At 43.8% G+C, this 16,126-nt stretch overlaps 1 protein-coding gene across 1 annotated transcript in view; it reads right to left on the bottom strand.

The window, feature by feature from the left end:
- The window catches only part of NDC1 (NDC1 transmembrane nucleoporin), a 168,252-nt gene that overhangs the window by 65,828 nt on the left and 86,298 nt on the right, over positions 1 to 16,126 (bottom strand). The window contains exons 10-11 of the mRNA XM_069232644.1: positions 8,289 to 8,370; positions 29 to 190 (exon numbers count right to left, since the gene is read on the bottom strand). Coding sequence (XP_069088745.1) covers positions 29 to 190; positions 8,289 to 8,370 — 244 coding nt within the window. The remainder of the gene's footprint in view (positions 1 to 28; positions 191 to 8,288; positions 8,371 to 16,126) is intronic.

The raw sequence follows: 16,126 nt of genomic DNA, 5'->3' as shown, positions 1-16,126 counted from the left end.
CACACACAAATAGAGAACGCTAGGGTACCTGAACTGGTAGAGGATGTCCTGGAATCTGCTGATGAGGAAGGTAATTTCACTCTTCCATTTGTGGCTGCAGCTTCCTGGTGAGCAACTAGCTTACATGTCAGATCGGTTAACAGATTTAAACACTCTCTCGATATTGCAGTCCAATTGTGAGGATGTCCACCTTTTGAAGAAAGAATATCTTGTAAATTTGTTTTTGGTACTTTGTGTTAAGATGGGTTCAAAGTTATTCTTACAAGAAGTGTATAGAAAACGTGCATTAAAACAATAAAAAGTGTATACTTCATAATTAAATCTGTTGAGCACAAAACAAAGAGCTGGGCATTAATGAAACAGCAGCTGATTTTGTAAGCTACAAAGGTTAATCCCCTTGGTTGGACTGGGCACAAGCAGTTGGAAAACTCATCAGATCTGCCTTTCATATGGGACTTCCTATTCCTTGAGAATATAGGAAATCTATCGTGACTCATTCTCACTCTTCCCAGCAGCATGCCAGCACATTACATGGGCCCTGTAGCTGTGTATTCACCAAGTTATCCTTTCCTTTGCGAAAAAAGGCCTGTCACCCCAGTATAACCTACTAGTGAAAACAAGCCGGACAGCACAGAGAACAATGACGAAGTAGTGGAATCACTGAGGACACTTGTAGAATTTTGGTTTGAGGCTATAAATATTGGGGAGTAGTAATGCAGCAACAAGCAAAATTTCCTTTTTAGCCATTATCCTTTACAAATGTAAATGGTTTTCCTTTTTTCCCTAACTGTTTTCAATTGGATACCTCTTTGGTATCTTCACTCAGCACAAGTCTCATACATCGGGGAAAACAGGTGAATTACTAAGGCCTTTACAATGTTATGGTTCGACTTCCACAGATGCATGACAAGCATCCCGGCTGGATGAAGAACAACTGCCTGCAGTTGAATACAGACAAGATGGAATTACGAATCTTTGGCAACAGCAGCAACACATGGATCAACTCCTGATGGCCGTCAGGCCTAGGACCCGCAACCACTCCCTCCGACCACGCCAGAAAGCTCAGAATCACCACTGACAACAAGCTCACCATGAAACTGCAGATCAATGCTGTTTTCTCCACCTGTTTCCTCACTTTGCACATGCTACCCAAGATCTTCAAGTGGCTACAGCTACACACGAGATGCACAGTTACACAGGCCCTCCTCACCAGCTGACTAGACTACAGGAACACCCTCTACGTAGGAATCATCGCACATCTCCTATGGAGACCTCAGACCATACAGAACGCTGCAGCCAGACTCATCCTCCGAGTTCCCCAACAAACCCACATCACACCCCACCTCCGGCAACTCCACTGGTCCCCCATACAGAAGAGATGCCAATTCAAGCAGCTGACCCACGCACACAAGTCTCTACACAACCAAGGACCCGTGTACCTTAACCACCAACTGAACTTCCACCAGAGGTAGAGAAGTCTACTCTCTGCCTCCCTTTCACTTGTCCATACGCCGCCATCTACCAAAGCAGAAGAGGAGGACACTCCTTCTCTCACATCGCAACAAAAAACTGAAACAGCCTCTCCACTGACCTATGGACCATCACCTCAATACCGGAATTACGAATGGCCCTCAAGGCCTGGCTGTTCAAATAAGCCTCCGGGACCGGCAAGCACCTGGATACCCTATCGGGTGATTAGCTACGCTTTATAAATCCTGACTGATTGGTTGATATGTTTATTACTTTTGTGCACAGCTACAGTTTTACTGTGCCTTGGTACAGACTCCATATAATTTCATGCATTTTGTGATGGAAAAAAGGAACTCAATCATATGTGAGGAATAAAGCCACAAAAAGTTAGTTAATGGCATATTTAGTGTGCAAATGTAATATGCATGCAACAACTATTGTGGACTATAGGGATATTTAGAAAATAGCAGAGTGCCATGCTATGAACTACAATCACCTCAATGAGGTCTAAATCATTGGACTAAGGTAGCAGAGACAATTGGGCAAAGCTAATGGAAACAATAAGTCATCCAGGTCTGGTCACCCAGCATTACAATAACCGACATAACATTTGAAAAAGAAGATGCAGAACATAACATAAAAAAAAAAGATCCATTTTGTAGATTCATCAAATATCAGACCAAATACTATATTAGTTTGCGGGATCAACAGATCTACTAGAGATAGAGGAACAGTTCAGGTTAGGATTAAACTGAACCTGTAAAGTGGATGAATATAATAACAGACAAGGAACAGTCAGTCAAATGTACAGCAGAAAAGGAATGTTTGGAGGTGAAGTATCTCAACATAAACACAAAGAACAAATTGCTGCATGCAAATTACTCGCACTGCACGTACATCAGCATCCCGTTATAAGGTATTATGGCCACCTTCTCCTCGAGCCACTTGAGGTATACAATGAATAAAGCCATGCTCTTTCACTTAGTGTGCAGATAGCGGAGCATCCTACAATTTTGGAACTAGGAGACAAGACCTCTGGTGGGACAGACATCATCAACAGTACAACTATTACTGGCCCTCTGGAGCCAGCTTTCCGCAGCACTGCTCTGGTGTGATTAATAGGTCAACTCAAGTTTTCACTATTTTACTCTTTGCCTGATGGGATATCTAGAACACATATATTGGCTCAGTCTTGCTGCAGATGGATTACTTACTGCTTATAAATCAGCTCAGTAAGAAAAAACTTAGTCTGTACCATGCACTGCCCATGTGCAAAGTTTTTTATTTTAAGCCAAACCTGTACAAACTGGTTAGCCCAGTTCAAGCTTTCCTTAATGAGGATCCTTGTTTGCCCATTGTCGGTATATGTACAGATCTATCATACATATTTGAAACTGTTGACAACATCATTATCATCAGTTTCTGGGCTCTGTGCAGCTTTGGAGTTTTCTTTTCTATTTCCTCAGTTTCATTCATTAATCCTATTGTAATTTACATCTCAATTTTGATCTCTTCTTTGTACAGTCCATACAAAGTCAGAAGATTCTTCAAATTTGTTTAAGGTGAACTGAAAGAGTCAGCGAGTGTGCCACTGCACAGCTTTCCTTAAGCAATCAATGGCAGAAGCTGCTTTCTCAACAAACTAGTGGAGCCATTGCACTGTATGTCCACTAGGGCTGCCTAGACATTCCCAGAGAAGCCTGTACCTCATCCAGGCACAGTGCCGAAGCACCACGCTAGCTCTCATGGCCTAGACAGCTGGTAGTAGCCAGGCCTGGTCAGTTAAATCTGGCCGCATTCAGACCATCCTGAATAGTCTGGTCAAGTGATGTTTGCAGTTCTTCTGGAACTGCAGGCAGAATCGTACCCACTATATCCCAGAGTGTGTGAGGAAAAACCCCCAGGGAGACAACTGGCACTAACATGTTTCAAGGCAAGACTAGCCGAAGAAAACATGCGTTTGCAAAAGGAAAGGGGGTTACTGTTAAAGCCCAAGGTTTCAACAGTGTATTAGTCAGGGCCTCAAAGGGGAAAAGAGGATCAGAGGGAGCTTGTTCAGGCTGTGAGACATCTGTGAGGAAATTTACTTTTGACCTCCATAGTTAGGAGGTATACCTGCAGGACCTCAGAAACCCTGCATATCACTATAGGGGAAAGCACTCACCTCTGTTGGTGGTCGGGGGAAGGGGGATGGGTGGGAGGGGGAAGAAGACTAGTCCACTATCGGCAGAAGTGTTAAGCCCATGGTCTATTATAAATCCATATACCAGTCATCAGTTTCATAGGGGAGCAGGAGGTGGGTGAACGGACACCTTCCTTACTTCCTCCATCATCCTTGCTATAATGTTGGCTATGATCAAAGTCGGAGCAAAAAATATGTCCACAGCTGTGTGGTAATTGGACAGTGTACAATAGGTGAACAGTGGAAAGTATGTCAAGTTCAGGGAGTGGCCTCCAATGAAATCCATCATGTTCCTGCTGAGATTCAGACAGCAAAACAGGCCTCTAGCACCAGCAGCATCAGAACCGGTGTCTAAGAACGAGAGAGTGTGTCACCCTCCCCCCGCACCAAAGTCCAGCACCAGTCCAGAATCCAAGTATACGGTGCCAGGAGCAGATCTGCTGGCGGTAACCAAATTGAAGGCCATTGCAGGTCCTTGGGACATGTATGCACACCAAATATACCCTGCATATCCTCTTGAAAGACTTCAACTTGCTACAGGGTTTCAGAAAGGACCGCAAATTGAGGGTGGAGTGGGACCAGAGATGGAATCTGTTCCTCTGATCGGGACCAAAAATTTAGAGAGTGTGATTCTCTCGGGCCTTCTTCAGAGAGTGGCATGAAAGGGCAGAGTCCCACTTGGACTTATGTTGTTTTTCTTGGGTTTACCTGAAAACGTCAACCTCAAGGAAGATCGGCTTAAGGAACGGCTTCAGGAATGGGTTTGTGCTCTCAATGTAGAGTGGGAGCTGTGGGGAACCTTTCAATATTTTGATACCTAGATCCTCACCTCTAGATCACAGATGGCTTTTGGGTTCATCTGGGCGCAATTGTCGCAGGTATTTAGAATCATGTGACAAACTCAGGCATGAGAGGCACAACCTGTGGGAGTGTCAGGCATTTGTATGTGGCAGTCTCAACAAGGTTTAAATTAGGTCTTCGGTGGTGACATTCCATGCCCAATGGAAAAATATTAGTGGAGAAAAATATTTCTTCACAAGTAAAGACAAGAGGACCGAAGCCCTGGATCCGTGTCTGAAGGCACGGAAATAAAGGAACTGACATTAGCATATGGGGGTGGCACTTGTATACAGCTCTGCTTGCCACTTCCGTAGTAGAATGACGTTGATGCAGTCGCATGGCACGACCTATCCGCGCGCAGGAGCGCTACAGTCAAAATTTACAGAACTGGACTGGCAATATTCTAAAGGAGAGGAATCTGTAATTAGTATACATCAGAAATAACAAACATTTTGAATGCAAACACACAGTCAATACAAAAAAACAAACAAATAATTGCAAGAGCTGCAGGATGTCTACCTTGTTGCTCCAGTGTTCTTAGAGCACAAACGTTGCAGCTCAGACAGTGCTTTGGAAAACAGACATTCCCCTCTTATTGCAAGCACTAAGCTTTTACATATGCAAGAAAAATAAGCCTGTACATGGGCAAAAAGTAGAGCAGTCCCAATAGCCAAGAAACGTTTCTTATAATATGGCTGGTTGGTTGTACAACAGTTATGTCAACTAAAAACCCCTTTATAATAATCAAGAAGAAGAAACAATTTTCACTCCTCTCATTAGGAGGAGATATGACTTAGCGGATACAGCCAACAAACTTGTAAAATGGGGAACCAGATTTTAATCCAGACCTCGGCTCAGCATCATGTAATTCTGGGCTAATCACCCGATCTGCCTTAAACAAACAAAATGTAAAGTGTAGTGGGTAAAAAGTGTCCCAGTGTTATGGCCCAGGTTTGCATTATAAATAGCAAAAAAAACACAGAACACACAAATATACATTGGATAAATAAAGTGTGCAATTGCCATTTAATTTGCAACAAAAACTATCCTTACTTCTATAACATTAGACCTCTCACGGTTTAATTTTCTCACACTAAATTACTATCTTTCTCTGAGTAGACTTGAGCAGTTTGTATTTTGGTGGACAAGTGAGCAAGCAGCTGTTTTTGCCTCCTATGTAACAATCGGTGTAGGATAGTCAAATTCTCAACGTCCCCCACATCACAAGATTAAACAAGCATTTGCAATGCGATAGGTCTCGCATTTGCTTGAGTTAGAGCTATTGGCATTGTACATTCATAACTGGACTTTTCTTGCCACTTAAATAGGCCACCTGCCTCACAATTTTGTCTTTTCCGCCATATAATTCCAGTGGCCCTGCATATAACTAAAGCACTTCCATTTACCTTCTTCCTCTATCTGCAGCAAAAACTGAAAACGTTGCCATCTAGTATCCCAATTTAAATCTGCCATGCTAATTGCAAAAGAATACCACTTTCACCACACCACCATCAGAGTGGCTGGCTGGCTGGTTAACACAATTCCCCCAAAAAATACACAAAAGAGCCACAGAAGAGAAATACACTTGAAGGGTCAACCAAACATATCAAGAGTGTTCAAACAGTCATAGTATAATAAGGATGTTAAGTTGGCCTGAATTATGGTCATAACTGTAATAAGGAGATATCAATAAAACATATACAATTATCATATAAACCTTTATCAGAAATAAACCTTTGGCATTAAACAGTAATGCTCAAAACAGACCCTAGAGGCCATAATAACAAAAACATCATTTGTAAGAAACATGGTCATGTAACCATATTGTTAGCCCCCCGCGGGGATAACCCCATGAAAAAACAGGAGAAAGTAACGCAGTGTAGCCATATACTTAGCCCCTAAATGCCGTTTTTTAGGGCTAGCAGGCCTACTGCAATGATATTACAAACAAGACCTTTAAAACAAAATTTCTCCCAGCTGTAAAAAAAAGTTGTAGCCACAAGAAAGCTTAAAATACAGTGAATAGTGGGCGGGGTTATTATTTTGGGGGCCCCACTAACCTAGTGTGGGGACACAGAGATGATGTAGACAGAAAGAGCTTTTTGAAGGTGATCTACCGTAGGCTGAGTTATGAGCAAAAATCTTTTGTAAAAGTGATGCTGTGCAAAGCATTATGGGGCGTATTTTCGTGCAGCAAATATTATAGTGTGTTGACTGCAATACTCAGAACAGCCCCTAGAGGACACCACAAAATAATAGCATTTGGAAGAAAACATTGTCACTAACTATACAGTCACCCCTTAGAGAGCATAACCCCCATGAAAAAGAATGGAAGAAAGTAATGCAATGTAACCATATATTTAGCCCCTAGAAAACACAGTGCACATTTTGAAGGCTAGCAGGACTATTAACAGGCCCATTAAACATAACTTTAAACATATACTGAATGGTGGGTGGGGTTATTATTATGGGGTCCCCACTAACCTAGTGTGGGGACCCAAAGATGATGTAGACAGAAAAAGGATATCGTTGTGAAAGTTTTGATGGTGGTCCCATTGCCCTAGTACCACCACAGGCTGAGTTATGAGCAAAAATGTTTTGTAGAAGTAATGCCCTGCAAAGCATTATGGGTCAAGTTTTCCCGAGTGTAGCGAATATTTTAGTATTGGCTCTCCATGTGCCAGAAGAGCCGCTTTCACTTTGAGGATTTCTGTTTTACGTAAAGCATTCACTAATTTCAAGTGTTTTAAGGGGAGAGCCACAAGAAATGACTGATTAGGTAACTGTGAACAATGTGACCAGCGCTCCAATTCCGCTGATCGAGTTCACGCTGTTGTCTTTGTTCGCGCCATGGCCGTCATGCAGCACGAAGGGGAGAGACAAAAGAAATAGTTCGCCCACGCTGAAATATATTGGCAATCAGGCAATAATTCATGTAACAGAGGCAGTCTGCAAGGTGTGACAAAAAACAACTCCAGGCAGGACAAACTTAAAGCATTTACCAATGACATCAAGTGATTTTTGAAAGGCCAGCCCACGAACGAGTGAAAGTGATGGGCGTGACACGGGCGTGGTTAAAAGCTCACAATACTTACAACACATCAAAGCGCTTGCGCGTTCGACCTAGAAACTGTCAGCCAAAAGGAGGAATGTAACTGGAGTGAACGTATAACTACCTTTTCTATTAATTTCCTATTTGAGAAGATAGCTGCAATGAAGCGTCATAAATACAGCGATCTAATTGCCACCTTATATCAAGTCTTAAAAAAAATGCACACTTGGGAGTAAAATATAGAGTATGGAATAAAAAGACACCAGCACAACCTTTCCATTTGTATGCCTTGGAAATGTGAAAGCTACTTCGCAGTAAAGATCCTTTGTTCACCCAACACAGACACACCAATCGATATAATTTGATGCCATCAGGTTCTGTACATAAGGATCATGCAAATATGCATTACATTTTAATCCCACAATGCACTTTTTATGCAGAGACGACTTTAAGCAAGGTTTATGATTATAGATGACATTTAAAGTAGCATTATTCAAGAACTACTCTAAATCAGAGGAACCTTTATCTGGCCGTACTGAACTAAAAGCCTAAACACAGCAATTAAGTAAAAAAAAAAAGAAGAAATGGAGTTAAATACCTAATTATTTTAACACAGATCTCAAAGCAACAGAAACTAAATACCTTTGAAGGGACAACTCTTACAAAAACAAAAAAACAAAAAACCCACAATTGCAGCAGCTTTTTCTGAAGAATTGTATAAACCATCATCCAGAAATATCTTACCCGGCTGGCTTAGACTGAAGACTTCTAGCCGTCGAGATGGAGAATACTGAGAAAGCAGCCTTAAATCTTGCAATGCCAGGTACTAGATGGGGGGAAAAAAAAAGAAGATTCAAGTAATTTCTTCCTATGGGTTTCCTTCATTCCAGGAGTTTTTTGTATGCTGTATCAGAACCACACATTTGTAATAAAAAAAAACCAGATCATATTTACAATATCCCTGCTAAGGCTAAACCCATTCGCCCCCTCACTTCAACAGGAGAACTGAAACCTTATTTCCCTGGCCCCAAGCTGATCTTGGATCCTTAATTCTCCAAAATAAACATAGACCATCCCAAAGGAAGAGCACTGGCACTATGTCCAAATACTAAACTGTGGATTTGATAATGTTATGTAAAACACATAACTTGCTGTATGGTAGCATGACCTAGGTTTATGTGTAGAGTGCATGAGAAGGTCTAAGGAGACAGGACTGTTCTTTGATAAAGTGAGCTTGTCAGTATTATGCAGACATAAGTTCAATGCAATTACCGTAAAAGGGAAAGGAATTTTCCATTCTCTGCACCATTTAGCACAACACAGAAGCTAGGGGTCTGCTTTCCTAGTATATTTGACCTTCTTTAGTTTTGTATCAGAGAGGGAGATAAAACAAGCCACAGCTTCTATACGCTTGCTAACCCAGAATGAGGCACTGTTTAACTGCCCTGAATAATATTTAGAGAAGCCTAGAAGAGAGAGACCCCCCCCCCCACTCCAGAGACCACCATATATGACATGAAAAAGCTATAGGATACAGTTGACTGGGGGAAGGCAGATGGAGTTGTATCTCAACTGATGCAAACAGATGAGTCTCAGACTTCAGGTCTAATGACAAAGGTACAACAGAGGTTTCAGTGCATGATTTGGCATACATAAACTAATATAGTACAGCTATAAATCAGCTATTAGCAATGGAAATAGAAATGCATACTGAAATAGTATTGAATTCTGTTTGAATGCAAATTTACCTTTAAAAAACAAAAGACAAGAGGCGTCTGGCAAAGAAGGAACAGTTCATTTAATTAAACATTAGAGCCAGGAGAGCAGTTACAGAACAGAGGTCAGAGGACTGTCTCTTAATGTACATCAGTTCGGGCGGTGTTTTATACATTTCTCGGAGTACCATAAAATTATTAAAACATTCCTTTCTTGGTTAAGAATGTGAACAGTTGTCACTGGAGTCATAATTAAGGCTCTGATAACATATTCAGGTGGGCTTTGTGTGGACACACGATTGTCAGCTGGTAATGTGTCCAGATATCCGGCCTGAGGAGCACAAGGTTGTTGCTTGTGCTGGGTTCTGATTGGTTAGGGGTTCCTATGTGGCATCTAAATTTGTGGTGTTTTTGGGAATGCACTCACCCCTCTGGCAATGTGTGTTTTATTGGGGCCAATCTCCTGTGACCATTGTGATGTTGCTGTGCCTATCTGAGGAATTTGTCTGCTGGCTACATGCAACCCCACCTGAGACCCGTCAGTAACTTCAGGCCTAGGTCTCAGAGCCTGTCTGACCATGTATCTTAATGCTGAGGTTGATGGAGAGTTTACGACGGGAGAATCTGATAGTTATGATGCGACTTCATTGTTATATGTGAATGTTTAGCTATGTGCATCAGCATCAATTATTCCAATATTAAAATTCCCCCCTCTAGCTGAATTTTCTACTACACCATCTAACCCATACGTCATGACAGTCACATTGTCGGGGGCTTGTAGCTCTTTGTCTATTCCTACATCTGTAGCAACTTGTATTCTGCATTTGAGGACTGCATTTGTACAGCAAGAAACCCACACTTGCAGGAAACCACACAAAAACAGAAATACCATCAAAATGGGCAACAATTACGTGCACAGACCGGTCAGCTACCAGGAAGCCAGGAGAACCAGTCGTGCAGGGGCACCTCCCTCTTCACACATGTCCTTCTGTAGTTGGTACAATGCTGGAACAGCCAGAGTCAGAGTTCTACTGTCTGTGTCATTGCCAGGTATGAACGTACAGCAAGATGCGCCGACCTTTGTGCATACCTTTCATTGTGGTCATTAAGTCCAACACATATTGATGTTGCATCACCCTGAGGCGGATGGCTCCCAGTTTTTCCCTGATTGCATCAAGGCCCAGTTCAGTGCTGTTCATCATTTTGAGCATCTCCCACTTGGATACTTGCAACCAGCGGGCGTTCGCTTTTGTCTGCAAGGTGAAGAAGGGTATAGACCCTACCACGGATACTTGGGCATCAGCGAACAGTCTGGAATTCTCTGGAATGTCTTTGTACTGAGCCCAGCCAAAATAATCTGCAGTTCTTTTCTCTTGAATCTGATGCGACAGAGTCGCCTTCTTCCTTAGCGGGTGTGGATACCGTTATGATATATTTTATACGGGGATGACCAGGGTAGGGTATGTATGGTGATGAGGGAGCAGAGGCCACTCTATCTAGGGATGAGCTGGGTGTAAGCAAACTTGCTGCATTGCCAGTAAGTGGTCCATTAAGTTGGAGGTGTCCCATTACATGTTTTTAATGTGCAGGATTGTGCCAGTTTTCATTTGTACCCAGTGGAATGGTTCCTTTGACTCTGAAATGAGAGGAGTACAGTGTGAGTTTCTGTACAATTAGGGGTTGCCCTTTCCCCTCCATCCACGTATACCTATCTATCTCAGATTTCCTGACACAGGGTATCTATGCTGTTATTCAACCCTCCCTTACGAGACCCACTTCCCTTCATATCATCGAGGTGGATGGTCTGCACTGAAACTCCATGTCTGGGTTCCACTTGTTGTTAAGGAAGACAGCCCCATATACACTAAGTGCCACCCTGGGACCAGAGATGGAAAAGGGAGCGATCGGATGTGTTTGTGCACTGGTTAGGCGGTTTTGCTACCTCCAATAATCTCTTTTCAGGAAAGTCTTGGGGCCAAACAGTATACTCCCTTATGGTATCTTTCCTGCGCATACCATCTAGCTCCATTTGGATATCGCTAGGCTCGGTGAAAAGGTACAAAGTTGTGGGATTGGTCTTGCAGTGAGTCAGGTTTACTACTGCCCTGTTGGACTCTACTATATTAGGTTGTATTTTTTTGCCCTAATCCTACATAGGTTAACATGGAGAAGGCATTTTGCTTTTTCAGGGTCTATCTTGGGACAAGGAAAGCCCAACTGTGTCTACTGCAACTGGTATCAGCAAACAGAAGTAACATGACCCAGCTGATGTCTTGGAACTCACAACGGTCATTGTTTTGTAAAATGACGCTGTGTAGTGCATGTGGAATGCTAGTCTTGGGTTCATTGTAATTACTGGTGAAGTGGGAGAGGTCCCAACACAAGGGGGGTGGTAATTTCTGAATACACTCCATTAGATGAGACTGCTCTTTGGAAATGCATGGATGCAGTAACACCTCTAGTAGACAGAGGGTGTACACAGGTATAAAAACGCAACTTTTAGGAAATTGTAGGTCTTGAGAAGATACTGGCGGAGATGTTCATAGTCCTTTGGTGATGGGAGTTTCTTAGTTGTAACAGTTTGAAAAAAATCTTTGGAGCAGGGTGTGGTTCGGGATCCCACTGAGGGTAATGATGTTAAGTTTTAGGAGTGGGTTGTAGCCTTTGATTCTGTTGGGGGTACTGATGCGACTGCTGAGAAAGTGATGGTCTGCTATAGAGGTGGTGCACTCAGCGGCTCAACTGCAAACCTGTTGGACAACAGCTAGGTTTGGTTGTTATAAAAACAAATAACATACAATACATCCTAGCATGTCACTGACTTCTTAGTGGTTCCTGCATTTTGCAACTTTAGTAAGGCACCAGAAGGTAGCCACATGCAGGGTATCTAAATTGGAAAAAAATGGGTTATAGTTTAGGAATGTGCTAATTCTTTTATGTGGTGTTGGGCCTCCCCCTCTCCGTGTCAGACTACATGTACGATAGTAAAGCGTCTTTGCAAGGTAATCTTGTGAGTTTGTGAACAATGTGTTAATTGGCGCGTTGTGGGTGCCACCAGCCCTCCAGTATCCTAGTATGCAGCTGGGGATGTCATCGGTGTGGGAGGTGTTTTTTCGACCTACATGTGTGCGCGGCAATGTGTAGAGAGGAGGTGCGTCACACTGAACGTTGTTTGGTGACTGCAATGTGCCCTGAGGTCACTTGTATACCCCTCTAGACCTGGCATGCGGCATGCAACGTGACCTTCCCCAGTGAGGTTAGGTGTCTTGATTAAGCACTTTTCTAGAGACTTCTTTTGGGCTCATTTTGGTCTTCTTTTTACTGGTCATTGGGCGCCTCCCTAGACCTTTGTATGATCTGTTCATGTCAGTGAACAGGAGGGGGTCAGAGTCATTCCGGGGTCCTCATGTGCCTCTGAAATTGCAGTGTCCGAGACTGAGACTAGGGCTCCCTCCCGATGGTTTGTGCAAGCTCTTGTGTGTGCTAGCCGATTTCTAAGCCCGATTTGGGGGTCAGAACATTTCTGCGTTCAACTCTGCTAAGAGCTGTGATAGGTGTTTTGGACTCCCTTCCCTGGCATCCCCTGCTCCCTCGAACCATCTCTTATTTGGACCTGTGTTTTCCGGCTTATGCTTGGAGAACTTTGAGGGAAAGGAGGAGGCAAAAATATTGTTGCATGGAGAGTCTGGAGCAAGACCAAGAACTCGTAGAAATGTGTCTGAATTATGGCAATGAACTGGGACGGCTGGATGTTCTGGTGAACCCTTTCTACTGACTCAGCGCCATGCAGTGCTTCGCAATCTGTCAGAACCCATGTGAGAGCTGTGAATGTGTATGGGGTCTTCGCTATCCCAAGCGTGCAGGAAGCCTGGCTCCCGACACTGGAGGACAGCTACGCTTTGGAACTGAAAGGGGGCCATTCTTTGGCTGGGGGCTACTAACTTTCTGGGGGCACTATACGCTGCTCCAAAAATAATTTTCGGCCCCGGCTGGGTGCCCAGGAATGGGGACCTTTTGGCTTGGTAATTGGAACCCTGTCCCATTTGACTTGTGGGTGCCGAATCCTGGGTGCCTGCTTCTGAAGCACTGGAAGCACTGGTCAGGGAGCCATCCTGTCCACCTTCGTCAGACTGCCCTCCGATGGGTATGGCCAACCTACCCCACCCTGGCGCGGGGTGGGGGGAGGGGGGGGGGGGGGAGGAGATGGGGGGAAATCAACAGCAGAGTGTGGCCTAGGCTCCCGCAGGCACCCTGACTGTCAGATTCTAGAGAGCATACCCGATCAACAGCTGCACAGCAACCCTGATCTTCCCAAATACAAGTAAATATTTGAATCTCTAAAGTTCATGTTGGTCCTTCTTGTCAGTTTTGGAAGCAGTGAATTTTGAGATATACATGAAAAGGAAGCTTCACATTGAAGTTTTAACTTACTTCACATTTGCGATTTGCATTTGCGCAAAGGCATTATTTCCTAAATAGTTACCCCTCTGTAGTGATATTTGTGTTTTGACTACTGACTCCGTGTCACACCACTTTGCATTTGGCTTAGCTGACCACCGTCACATTAGTGGTCACAAGTTACAGTGTCCATTTGTATTCAGCTTAGCCTCGGCTTCACCACCACATTAAAGGTGCAAGTATTTTTCTCTACAAAACGTGTTATGCAACAGGTTTTCTCATTCATGTTTGTATTCTGCATGTCTGCTTGTTCTTTCTCACCAAGAGCTAGAGCATAACGTCGAGTCAGTCAGTCAACAAGATAAGATAAGGATGGTACGGCAGGGAACGGTTTAGTTTTGGAGGGACGCCTTGGGAACTTGGCCATTTCCAAGTGTTTCTTTCAAAGATGACCTCAAGTAGCTTTGAATAACAAGGAACAGGGGGACGTTTATAGAACTCTGGCTTGTTTAAGGTATATAAGAGACCCATAATTGACAGTAGGGAGATTCAGAGACTTCGGTCAGTATTTTGTTGTTGAATGCCTGACACCCCATGAGCGTAGAGATCTCTCTCGCAGCCGATCTTTGGAATCTACGGCTTGAAGTTACAGAGAAGGATGAAGCACCAGATGGGCCCCATGGTAATTAATTTTTACTAATTATTTGCTTTGCATTGTGTATGAATATATATATATATGCAAATATAGGTATTTGTATCTTTGCACATATATATTTGCTGTTTATAGATTGAAGATTCTTTGTACATGTTCTCACTTGATTGTTGCACATTTTAAAGGTGCACTTTCGGTTGTACGGACCTTCCTTCACGAGCCTTGCAAAGTGATTTAATAAATGTCTTCTTTAGAATAAGAATGCATTCCAGAGATTCTTTTCGACTCTTTTCAATGTGTGTATTATGGCTCGGTCAGCATTGAAGCAAAACACCCTCCCTGCGGCAGTTGTGGCCCCAGTACTTGTGGGGCTGGATTCCCTGTCTGTGGTTGTTGATGCCATGTATTGGTCCAATTACCTGAACCCCACCCAATTGCGGTGGTGCGGTAGTGGACTGACTTCCCTGTGGCTGAGCATAAGGTGCATTTGGGTTTCTTTGGGTTTGGTTTTGCGGATAGTAATTTTGCGGGGACTGGCTCCGGCTCATTGACCTGTGCTTGTGATATGCCTTTAACCAGCATCTGTCAGCCATGTGGCCCATTCTGTGGCAATAGTAGTATTCTATAGGGTCTGGATGCTGCCAACCTCCCCAGTTTCTGTCATTATAGCTGGATTCCATAGTGGAGTTCCCTTCAGGACTGGTGTCACCTGCACATTCGCATCCAACCCGGTCCCCTTGAGGGCGTTCTTTCTCAACTTGTGTTGGACCAATTTAGCTGTGTCCCTCTGGGCTTGCTACTGTCTTTCTCTGTCCCTTTCTTGTTTCTTTTTGTGATAATGTAATATGTGAGCTTGTATCTCCCGCCAGGGTTTGGTGACTAACCCTACTACGATGTCCAAACCTCTTTGTATTTCGGTGGGCAGCCCCTTATTGAGAATATTGTAAAAGAAAGTGACTGGGGAGCCTGTATCATCCCATGGCTGTCCCATCTCTTGTGCCCATTGTTTTCTCATCCTATCCAGAATGTTAGTTATGGTCTTCCCAGGTTTCATGGTTTCTGCAATTAACCGTCCTACATCTGGGCAGTCAGGAAACATTTCCCTTAGGGCCGCCCATATTTGGTGCCTTTACGAAATGAATGCGGCCCTTTCATGCATGGTGTTTGTCAGCGTGATTGCTGGGATGCAAGCTCGGGCAAACACTGTATTAGTCTGTTCTCCGATTAGGCTACTTAGCAGACTTTTGACAGCGCCTACTGGTAGGTGTTCTTCTCAAAATATGACATCCATTTCTCTCCCCACCCAAATCCAGCAACCATGGCAACTTGGTTCTTAACTCTTCTTTGTCCATCTGAGCCCACCGCACATAGATGGTCCCATACGCACCTTTTTGCATGTTTTTGGGTAGCTCCAATGGTCTTTCCCTAACATAGCGCTCCCATCTCCTTAGACAATCCTGCATGTAGGAGAAGTTCCACTTGGGATCTCCCCCTCCGTGCCAGATGCAGTCCTCGGCAACAGCTAGGAACCCTGGTTCAAAGGATTCCGCCTTCAGCAAGGGTCTCTCATACTGGTCACTTCCCTCTGTCCATTGGGCTGGCAGGTGACGGGACGGTCGTGCAAAGATCTCACCTTACTCTCGATCCACCATCTCTCTTGGAGTTACTTTGTCCTGCGCGTTCGAGAGGAGTAGTGGACATCTACGTCGCTGCTCTCCTCATGCGCACGGAAAGGTGCCATCTTTGTTCTCCTGCGTCTAAGCTGGGTTTTCAATAGGTTACATTGTTCTCTTATTTCCTGGTCACCGCCTCCTACA

Source organism: Pleurodeles waltl, chromosome 4_2, assembly GCF_031143425.1.
Source record: "Pleurodeles waltl isolate 20211129_DDA chromosome 4_2, aPleWal1.hap1.20221129, whole genome shotgun sequence".
Classification (NCBI taxonomy): Eukaryota; Metazoa; Chordata; class Amphibia; order Caudata; family Salamandridae; genus Pleurodeles; species Pleurodeles waltl.
The sequence above is the reverse complement of the archived record's forward strand: the minus strand, read 5'-3'. Positions and strand labels throughout refer to the sequence as shown.